General features: G+C 67.0%; 1 protein-coding gene across 1 annotated transcript; it reads left to right on the forward strand.

Moving 5' to 3' along the window:
• The first annotated feature begins 1,633 nt into the window (after positions 1-1,633).
• Positions 1,634-10,758, forward strand: LOC140901950 (methyl-CpG-binding domain protein 1-like). The gene is made up of 3 exons (XM_073321448.1): positions 1,634-1,781; positions 7,363-7,507; positions 10,044-10,758. Exons 2-3 carry the CDS (start codon positions 7,398-7,400, stop codon positions 10,351-10,353), a joined length of 420 nt encoding a protein of 139 aa, XP_073177549.1. The 5' UTR covers positions 1,634-1,781; positions 7,363-7,397; the 3' UTR covers positions 10,354-10,758.
• The last annotated feature ends 6 nt before the right edge of the window (positions 10,759-10,764 follow it).

The following is a 10,764-nucleotide window of genomic DNA, read 5'->3' on the forward strand; positions in this document are numbered from 1 at the left end:
GCTTACTTTTACTTTTTGCTGGGGGGGGGTGGGACAGCGGCTGCTCTTCAGCGGATTTCCTGGCTGAGCTATTTCTCCCCCCCCCCATCTGACCCTGCAGCAGGGAGGCCCGTGGGTTACTGCCCTGTCTGAGCTTCCCCCCACCCCCCATCAGACCCTGCAGTGGGGATTCCCATGGGTTACAGCCCAGGCTAAGCTTCCCCCATCAGATCCTGCAGCGGGGAGTCCCGTGGGTTAATGCCCTGGCTGAGGTATCGCTCACCCGCCCATCTCCCACCGCAGCGGGGAGTCCCACGGGCTAACGGCCCCGCCCCCGTTCTTCATCGCCCTATGAAGGGTGTTCCAGCGCCCCTTTCCGGCTCTCATTTGCATACGATCCGCCCACAGGGCGTGGCTTAGCCTATATCAGCCCGCCCCCTTCGGCTTTCTCCCCCCCCCCCCCCGCGCGGGCGGCAGAATGGAGCAGGTGGGATATGGCTGGGGTGGGCTGCGGGGAGCCCCTGGGCCGCTTGTGTGTCTGCCCCACACACTGCTTCCTTGGGGGTCCCCCAACCCCCGGTTCCCTCCTTTCCCCGCCCCCCAACTCCCTCCTCCCCCCCAAACCCCCCGTTCCCTCCTTCCCCGCCCCCCAACTCCCTCCTCCCCCCCAACCCCCGGTTCCCTCCTTTCCCCCGCCCCCCCACTCCCTCCCCCCCAAACCCCCCGTTCCCTCCTTTCCCCGCCCCCCAACTCCCTCCTCCCCCCCAACCCCCGGTTCCCTCCTTTCCCCCGCCCCCCCACTCCCTCCCCCCCCAAACCCCCCCGTTCCCTCCTTTCCCCGCCCCCCAACTCCCTCCTCCCCCCCAACCCCCGGTTCCCTCCTTTCCCCCGCCCCCCCACTCCCTCCCCCCCAAACCCCCCGTTCCCTCCTTTCCCCGCCCCCCCACTCCCTCCTCCCCCCCAAGCCCCCCGTTCCCTCCTTTCCCCCGCCCCCCAACTCCCTCCCCCCCAACCCCCCGTTCCCTCCTTTCCCCGCCCCCCCACTCCCTCCTCCCCCCCAAACCCCCCGTTCCCTCCTTTCCCCGCCCCCCCACTCCCTCCCCCCCAAACCCCCCGTTCCCTCCTTTCCCCGCCCCCCAACTCCCTCCTCCCCCCCCAAACCCCCCGTTCCCTCCTTTCCCCGCCCCCCCACTCCCTCCTCCCCCCCAAACCCCCCGTTCCCTCCTTTCCCCGCCCCCCCACTCCCTCCTCCCCCCCAACCCCCGGTTCCCTCCTTTCCCCGCCCCCCCACTCCCTCCTCCCCCCCAAACCCCCCGTTCCCTCCTTTCCCCGCCCCCCCACTCCCTCCCCCCAACCCCCGGTTCCCTCCTTTCCCCCGCCCCCCCACTCCCCCCCCAAACCCCCCGTTCCCTCCTTTCCCCGCCCCCCAACTCCCTCCTCCCCCCCAACCCCCCGTTCCCTCCTTTCCCCCGCCCCCCCACTCCCCCCCCCAACCCCCCGTTCCCTCCTTTCCCCGCCCCCCAACTCCCTCCTCCCCCCCCCAACCCCCCGTTCCCTCCTTTCCCCGCCCCCCCCAACCCCCGACTCCCTCCTCTTCCTGCCCCCAGTCCAGGCCCCGCCCCCGCCGCACGGTGCCGCCCCCGTGGCCACGTGACTGGCCGTTCCCGGCCCCCCCCCGCCCGGTTTCCGGTTCCGGTTCGAGCCCCGCGCGCCGCCCGGGCTGCGGCCGCTGCTGCTGCGCCACGAGCGGGGCCCGCGGGATGGAGCCGCCGGCCCGGGGGGGGCCCGGGAGCCGCCCAGCGGTGAGGGGGGGCGCGGCCGGGGGGGTGTCCCGGGGGAGGGGCTGCAGGAGTTGGGGGGCCGGGGAGAGGGGGCTGTGGGGGGGGAGGAGAGACTCGGGGGGCTGTGGGGTGAGGAGGGAGTGGGGGGGCCTTGGGACGGGGTGTCCCGGGGGAGGGGGCTTTCGGCTGGGGGGGAGGAGAGACTCGGGGGGCTGTGGGGGGGCTGTGGGGTGAGGAGGGAGTGGGGACACCGTGGGACGGGGTGTCCCGGGGGAGGGGGCTTTCGGCTGGGGGGGAGGAGAGACTCGGGCGGCTGTGGGGTGAGGAGGGAGTGGGGACACCATGGGACGGGGTGTCCTGGCGGAGGGGGCTGGGGGGGAGGAGAGACTCGGGCGGCTGTGGGGGGGCTGTGGGGTGAGGAGGGAGTGGGGACACCATGGGACGGGGTGTCCTGGCGGAGGGGGCTGGGGGGAGGACTGCAGGGGGTGAGGAGAGACTCGGGGGGCTGTGGGGTGAGGAGGGAGTGGGGACACCGTGGGACGGGGTGTCCTGGCGGAGGGGGCTGGGGGCTGAGGCGGGGAGGACTGCAGGGGGTGAGGAGAGACTCGGGGGGCTGTGGGGGTGCTGTGGGGTGAGGAGGGAGTGGGGACACCGTGGGACGGGGCGTCCTGGCGGAGGGGGCTGGGGGGGAGGACTGCAGGGGGTGAGGAGAGACTCGGGGGGCTGTGGGGTGAGGAGGGAGTGGGGACACCATGGGACGGGGTGTCCTGGCGGAGGGGGCTGGGGGGAGGACTGCAGGGGGTGAGGAGAGACTCGGGGCGCTGTGGGGGTGCTGTGGGGTGAGGAGGGAGTGGGGACACCGTGGGACGGGGTGTCCTGGCGGAGGGGGCTGGGGGGGGAGGATTGCAGGGGGTGAGGAGGGACTCGGGGGGCCTTGGGACGGGGTGTCCCGGGGGAGGGGGCTGCAGGAGTTGGTGGGCTGGGGGGAGGGGGCTTCAGGGGGTGAGGAGGGAGTCGGGGGCTGTGGGGTGAGGAGGGAGTGGGGGGCCCTGGGACGGGGTGTCCCGGGGGAGGGGGCTTCAGGAGTTGGGGGGCTGAGGGGAGGGGGCTGCAGGGGGTGAGGAGGGAGTTGGGGGCTGTGGGGTGAGGAAGGAGTGGGGGGCCCTGGGGCGGGGTGTCCTGGGGGGAGGGGGTTGTAGGCAATGGGGGTGAAGAGCGAATTGGGGGACTATAGCATGGGCAGGGGGAGGAGTCCTGAGCAGGGAGTTGGGGGGCCTAGGTGGCGGGGGCGGGGCACAGAGGGAGTTGGGGGTCTGGGGTGAGGGGGGCCCCAGGGGAATGTGGATGGCGGCTGGAGGCCTGTGGCAGGGAGGAGGGAGTTGGGGGGCTGTGGTGTGGGGGGTGCAAGAGGGGTTGGGGGAGCTGGGCAGGGGCGTGACTGGGGGAGGGGTACCAGGAGACTGGGGGGGGCTGGGAGGGGAGTTGGGGGGGCAGGAGCAGTGTGGGAGGTTAATTGCAGTGGAAGGGTCTTGGGGGGTGCTGGGAAAGGGGGCCCAGGCCTGAGGATGTGGGGAGACTAACTGGGGGGCCAGGCCCAAGGAAGGGGGGGTTGGGAAAGTGGGATGCCTGGGGGAAGGGTTGGAGGGCAGAAGGGCTTTGGGGGCTGGCTCCGTGAGGCCCTAGGATGAGGTGGGGTGGAGCCCAGATGACCGGGGGGCGGGGGGAGTTGGTAAGTGGGGTGTCTAATAGGGGAGGGGTTGAGGGAGTTGGCTGGTGGTGGGGGGTGGGGCCGAGGAGCTGGGTGTGTGAGAAACCCGGGAGCAATTGGGGGCACTGGGTGAGGGCACTGGCTGGTGGGGGCAGGTCTGAGGGAGTGGGGGGCAGTGGGAGGTGGTGTCTGCAGAGACGCTGCGGGGGTGCCGGGAGGGAGAGGAGTAGGGAGTGTCAAGGGGGCAGGCATTGGGGGAGCTCTGGGGTGATGGGGCTGTTGGCTGGGAGGGTCACTGGGGTTTGGGGTGCTGCAGAGGGAGAGGACTTGGAGAGGGGAGTAGGGGCACCAGGCAGCTGGGGGGCTGGGGAAATGGAGGTGGATGTGAAGGGTGAGGGGGTGGCAGAGGATTGGGGGTAGAGGCTGTGCCTTCTGGGGGAGGCATTGGGGTGGGAGTGGAGTGCACTGGAAAGGGAGGGGTTTGGGGACGGAGGGAAGTGGAAAGGCCCTGGGGGAGCGAAGGGGAGGAGTGGGACGGAAGTGGGGCTGAAGGGGAATGTGTGGGGGGGCTGGGCAGGGAGCCCTGTGGCCAGGTTTGTGGGGGGCAGCTGGGGGTCCCTGCCCCTAGGCATGAATCTCTCTCCAGACGTGATGTTGGATCGGGGCCCGGGTCTTTGTGGGCAAACAGGGAGTGGGGGGGGCGTGGGGCGGCGATGGGGACAGCTCAGGGGGAAAGGTGTGGGAGTGGCACCGATGCCCGGAGGGCTCGGGCCGGCGGGAAGCCATGTCAGGGACGCGGGCGGGTGGGCACGCAGGGTGATCTGGGTCGGGCCGGGGGATCTGGGCTCAACCCGGCTCCGGGGATGGCATGTGGGCACCGGCTCGGCGGCGCTTGGCCCCGAACCCGGCTCCGGGCTGGCGTCTGCTGCCCTCCCCCAGCCGGGCCTTGGCGTTGCTGCCCGACATGGTGCCGTGTTTATCTTCCTCCTGAGCGGAGCAAGGCCGGGGCTGGGGGGCAGGAAGTGCCAACCCGGGCTACCTAGCCTTAGGGCAGGGAAAACTCCCCGACGCAGTCGGTAGGTGTTGTCCCGTGCCCTGATGGCGTCTGTTCCCCCGACTTCAGCTGAATCGCTCCCAAACTGAGCTCCGAAGGGCCCCAAAACATGGGCGCTTCACCTCTCCCCCGTTAGCTTGGCGCAACTGGGGCCATGCAGCACCCAGGCGCCCGACCATCGTATGGTGTCTCTGTGCCAAACCGTGATGTCGCAGCGACTTGCTGGGTTCCTGCCGCAATCTAGCATCTGCCGCTCCTGAGGGGAGATCGGGGGTGCCCCATACTTGCCCGTCGCTGGGTGGGTCCCCCACAAGGCTGGCAGTGACCCCGACATTCCTGGCTCTGCCCAGGCAGCTCAGAGCCGCGATATCGCAGCGCTGGGGTGCCGGCCACATGATTCAGGCCTTGTTTCGGGGGTTTGCCCGTTGCCCTAAAAAAAACCCATCGTCGCCTGGCTTATGGCAGCGCTCCGGGTCCCTGGCTGGGGCCAGACAGCCTGTTTGTCAGGGCTGTGCATGGCCCGACTGAAATTGGGGGTTCCCCGTTCTTGGGGGGGGCTGGAAAGACTCAATCTAGAGAGAGGAGCAGAGCGGGGGGTGGGGCAGGAGAGGCGGGACACGGAGACCTGGGGAAGCCTCCAGAGTTCAAAATAATCTTGCTCCTCACTCCTTAACGCTCGGATTCCTCGGCCGTGAAATGCCGTCCGGCGACACGAGCTGCCCGCACGCTTGCTGCCGGCCCGTTTCCCGTGAGCCCCTCGGGCTGCCGAAGGGCCCCCGCTGTGCGGAAGAGCCCGCCCCTGGCAGGTGTCCACGGCCGGAGCTCGGTGGTTTTCAGCTGTAACTCGGCTCGTGACGTTGGGCTGGTTTTTGTGCCCGACACGCTCTGTGCGTTCTCCTCTCGGCTGGGAGAGGCTGTCGCAGCTGGGGCTGGAGCTGCCAGTTTGCCTGTTGTTTAGGTCTCACGTGGTGCGGGGTGGGGGGGGAGGCCCCCCTGTCGGAAAGGGAAAACAAGGGGGCTGAAACGCGTGAGCTGGCAGGATGTCTCCGGGCCTGGGCCGCCGCCATCTGAAATGGCGTTAAACGGACACGCAGAATTGGCTGGCTTCCCGGTTGGTGGCAGTTCAGCAGCCCCACAGGCACGGCTCGCCTGGCACAGAGCCGCAGCTGGGGAAGAGCCGCACCGCGACCCGCGCCCTGCTGGCTTGCCGGGTGATGCGGTGCAGCCACCTCTGGGGAGGGCCAGCTGGGGAAGAGCCACGCAGTGACGCCATGTGTGGGTGGCTTGCGTGGTGCTGAGAGGCGGCCAGGTCTGGAGCGCAGGCCTGTTGGGGAACAGCGCACGTGCGGCTGCATTGGGTAGGGCTTGACCTGTGCTGAGATGCAACCGCTTCTGGGGAGGGGCAGCTGCAGAACAGCCAAACATGATGCCGCATAGCGACAGCTCTCCCGGTGCTGCAATGCGGCCAGCTCTGGGGCAGGGGACAGCTGGGGAACAGCTGCACATAACGCCGCATAATGCCTGCTCTCCCGGTGCTGAGATGTGGCCAGCTCTGGGGCAGGGGGCAGCTGGGGAACAGCCGCACGTAACGCCGATAATGCCTGCTCTCCCAGTGCTGAGATGCGGCCAGCTCTGGGGCGTGGGATGGCTGGGGAACAGCTGCCTGTAACGTCGCATAACGCCAGCTCTCCCGGTGCTGAGATGCGGCCACCTCTGGGGCGTGGGGCGGCTGGGAACCACTGTGCTGCCGAGTGCTGACTTCGGAGAGTGCTCCCTTATCTGATGGGGGCAGTGTTGGGCGTGCCAGAGACGGGCTGTAACTGCTCACGCTGGAATGCGGCCAGGCGTTGGAGCAGGAGCGCGGGGCCGGGCTTCCCACTGACCTTGCGGGCCTGAAAGCTGAGCCGCCGTATTGGGCCTTATCTCCTCCTCCCTTCCCGAGAGCCCTGGCAGGGTCCTGGGGCTGGCAGGATCCAGCCTGGTTGGAGACGCCCACGCCGCTCGCCCCTCCGCCGAGGAGCAAGGCATGCTGGGCCCCGGGGCCTGCGGAAGGATCCAGGATCAAAGCCTGAGCAGCGTGAGTCATGCTCCCCGTGGGTGCTGGCTCCCGGCCGCTCCCTGTGCCCAGAAAGGAGGGGGTGGTGGAAGGACAGGCCTTCAGTCTGGGCGCCCTGAGCCTGAAGCCGGAGCCCTCCCAATGGCCCTAGCGCTTTGCTCACAACTCGGCGCCTGGCGAGGTGTTATGTGCGGCTGTTCCTGGCTGTGCCACCCAAGAGGTGGTTGCATCTTGGTGCTGGGAGAGTCATCCCCAGGTGGCGTTATGTGCGGTTGTTCCCCAGGTGCCTGCCCCAGAGGTGGCTGCATTTCAGTGCTGGGCAAGTTATCACTGCCGACGGTCGGTACTGTTGTTTGTGTGTCCAGTTGTTCAGGGTGATGTGATTTCTTAAGCTGGAGCCTCATTACTCCCAACCTTTATTCTGGGATGATAACCCTTTCCAAGGAGGGTCACGTGAATTAAGTGTCCAGTAGCTGGACTCCTAGAGTCTATTCAAACTGTGGGAGTGGGGTCTCTGATTAGAATGGGGGGGGCTGGGAATCAGGACTCCTGGGTTCTCTCCCTGGCTCTGGGAGGGCAGTGGGGGCTAGTGGTCAGAGCTAGCCCAAGCTCTGGGAGCGGGGTGTTAGTACTGGTAAACAGGCTTGGCCTGAAATGTAGAAGCTGTTCCTGGACACAGAGCGTTGTCCGCCCAAGCCCTGGGCGGAGGGGTGGGGGCACAAGCCCAGTGGGGAAACCTGACCCCCATCCAGCTGCGCTGACTCCCCCGTCTCTGTCCCCGCAGTAGCCGCTCTGCCACCGCTCCCCCAGCTCAGCGCCATGTCGGAGGGCTGGGTGGACTGCCCCACCCTGGGGCCCGGATGGAAGCGCCGCGAGGCCTACCGCCGATCCGGGGCCACCTGTGGACGGACGGACACCTACTATCAGGGGTACGGATGCTGCTCCTCCCTTGGGGGCAGGGGGAGGGGCTGGGCAGCCCCCGCCGCAGAGGGTCGGGACGAGGATCGTGTTCTGCAGAGCCACAGTGACAGCCCGTGTGGATGTGGCATGGGAGGGGACACTGAGGCACAGGAGGGCCTCAGCCTTAGCTGGTCAGAGCCAGAACTCTGGGCTCCCCTGGGGTTCAGGCACTGCCCCTGCAGCCCCCTCACTCCCTGGATCTCTCCCCACCCCCCTTCCCTGGCCTGGCATCTGGGATTCAGGGGCCTCCAGCCTCGTCACGCAAGGGTGCTGGCCCTGACCCCTGCCGGCCCTGGTGCTCTGTGGGAGAGGAGCTGCCTGTTCCAGCCATGCAGCCCCCTCCGAAGACAGGGTGCGTCTGTCTGCAGCTGGAGATAACTCTGCTCTGCCCGCCCCCACAGGAAACCGGCTCCGCTGGATGGAGTCTATTTACCTTCTCCAAAGCCAGCTGGGTTATAAAGAGCAGCTTCTGCTGTGGGCCAGGACTCCTGGGTTCTCTCCCTGGTTCTGGGAGGGGAGTGGGTGTCGAGTGGGTTAGAGCAGGGGGGGCTGGGAGCCAAGACACCTGGGTCTATTCCTAGCTCCGGGAGGAGAGTGGGGTATGGTGGCTCAGAGCAGGGGGGCTGGGAGCCAGGAGACCTGGGTTCTCTCCTCAGTCTCCCCCCCTGAGTTGTCTGCGTGTGGATCAGGGTGTGCATCTTCCCTCCCAGCCCCCGAGTCCGTTGCTGACATGTGTCCTTTTTCAGTTAAAACCCGCATGTTAGGAAATGAAACCGTCCCCCCTCTGTCCCCTCCCCCGCGGCCCTCGAGGCATCTCGTTCCTTGTGCGGTTCTCCCTCCAGCCACCAGAGCCTCGGCGTAGCCACCCTGGCTGGGCCGAAAGGCAACGTAGCGCTGCCCACCCCGGTGGAGTGAGTCTCTTCTCCCCGCCCCTCCGGGTCTGCTCTTGTGTTGCATTGTTAGCCGGGTCACAGTAGTATCTAGAAACTGGGGGGGGGGCTCCCTGTATCCCCACAGCATGTCTAATCTAAACAGCCCTAGGAGGGCAGGAGTTTGCTGAAGGATAGACCCCCAGCGGCTGCAGCCTTGGCTTAGGGCCCTCCCCCGTCCCTGCACGCTGCCTGGCCGTGACCATGGTCCAGGGCGTCTCTCTGCCTCCCGCCCCGGCATCCGTGAGGCTCTCAGCTGGCTAGAGCCTTCCAGGGCAGCCCAGCCGGGGCCCTCGCCGGCCTGGCTTCCTTGCGGCTTGGGCCATGCACGGCGCGTCCGGGAAATCCGCGCCGGAACCGCTTCCCGCTCCCTGCCAGCCCGGTGGCGAAATCATCCCGGCTCTGCCGAGAACCAGGGGCTGGGAGCTGAGGCGTGGCCAATCCGGGTTATAAACTGACTAGTCCAAAGTGCAAGGCCGTGCCGCCGGTGGGGTTAGGAATGAGATTTTCTGCTCTGAGCCGGCATGGCTCAGCTGGGAGTGATGGCGGAGGCGACAGGGCTGGGTGGAGCGGTCGGTCGCAGGGGGCATGGGCGAGCCTCGGACAGATCAGGCGCAATGGAGAAATATTCAGGCCTCTTGAGTCACGCTTCCAGCTCCAAGGGGAAACACAAGTGGGGGGTCTGGTTGCGTCAGGAGGGAAACGAGTTAGTGAAACGAAAGCCCGTCGTCGGCCCGAGGGGCAGTGCAGGCTGGGAAGGAGAAGGTTGCCGACAGACTGTCGTGAATGTGGGAGCAGCCAGCCGAGATCTTAGGCGGTCTCGGAGGCCGAATTAGCTGCGTAGGGGGCATGTTTTGCCGTGCGTGGGGCAGCTGTAACTGCTCGCTGGCCGCTGTTTCCTTCCGCCGGCCGGTCCTTCCCTCTTAACTCCCCCTGCTCGTGGTTGTCTCCTTAGGAGCCTGGCCCCCCAGATCCCTGGAGGGGAAGATTATCCAGGGAGTGATCCTCCGAGCTGGTTTTTGTAGCGCCCTCACACCCTCCCCTCCTGCGGGGGTCAGAGAGGGACAGATGGCTCCAAATGGCTGGCTGGCACTTCATTTATCCCCCTGGTTTGTCAGACGGCTGGCCGCACCCTGGCCTGCTCTTCCGCTGTGACGGGGGAGTCGGATTCAGTAGCCATGAGTCCCCCATGCCCCACCTCCCAACCCCTTTTAACCTCCTGTCCCTTTCACCTTAAAAGAGAATTCTTCTGCTGTGAAATTCCCAGTCTCCTGTCTGAGCCCTTCCCTTCCTGTAGGGGGCAGCGTCTCCCTCCTCCCCTGTAGCGATTGGCTCCTGCTCTAAAGCAGAGTTGAGATTGCGTCTCGGGTGCTGAGTTATTTCATCCCTGCCAGTGCCCCCTGGATTATTACCTTGTGGCCGTGAGTTCCACAGCTAACCCTGCACTGCCTGAAAAAACGGCATTCGCGAGCGAGCCTGTTCTCCCGGCTCCCTTTGGCTCCCGGCAGGAGCATCACTTCGCAGGGCTGGGGTGCCCTCCCTGACGCCAGCTCTGTCTCTGCCTCCCCTCCTGCAGCCCCAACGGCGAGAAATTCCGCAGCAAGATCGAGCTCACCAGGTTCCTGGGGCCGTCGCAGGACCTGACCAACTTCGACTTCAAGAACGGTGTGCTCCGTGACCCGCCCCCCAAGGTACCGGGGCGGTGGGGACTGGAGCGCACACAGGAGGGTCGGAATCCCTGTGCCAGGCCTGACCACGAAACTCGGCTGGGTTTCTTGCCAACGCAGGTGCCCCCTCGGCTGACCCGGAGCTGCGTCCCCTTTTTAAATCGATGCCCAAAACAAGTCCAGCAGTTCCTAGTTGGCCCGAGACCTCCCCATCCATGATCCTGTTGCTCCCCTCTCCTCTTCCGAGGGCCTGTGCGTTCCTGCCCCTTAGGAACGCCCTGAGGTGATGAATTACCGTCCCCTCGTGCTTAGCCGGCACTGAGGGTTGGTGATTGTAGCTGTGCCCGGGGCTCCGGCAGAAACACAGGTCGCCTTTGGTCCATCTGGGTGAGACTCACAGGCAGCCGGTGACTCTCAGACCCGGAAAGGGACACGAAGGACTGATTGGAAACCCAGATCGGCCTGAGTGGGGCCGCGGTGGCACCCAAACGCGCCCCACACACTAATTTTGCAGTCCCCGGCACCTGGCACCCACGGAAAGCCAAGCCAGGAGGCGGGGTGCGGCGTGTACCTCACCCCGCCAGTCCCCATGTGCCCGCTGGCGTCCGGCAACACCTCTTTTAGACCCGT

The sequence above is a fragment of the Lepidochelys kempii genome, chromosome 23 (genome assembly GCF_965140265.1).
Source record: "Lepidochelys kempii isolate rLepKem1 chromosome 23, rLepKem1.hap2, whole genome shotgun sequence".
In the NCBI taxonomy this organism is placed as follows: Eukaryota; Metazoa; Chordata; order Testudines; family Cheloniidae; genus Lepidochelys; species Lepidochelys kempii.

What these genes read in the sequence shown, in the direction of transcription:
- LOC140901950 (XM_073321448.1), top strand. Translation starts at nt 7,398, where the DNA reads ATGTCGGAGGGCTGGGTGGACTGCCCCACCCTGGGGCCCGGATGGAAG. An exon ending in ACGGACACCTACTATCAGGG is followed by an intron (nt 7,508 to 10,043) that starts GTACGGATGCTG and finishes CCCCTCCTGCAG; the next exon opens with CCCCAACGGCGAGAAATTCC.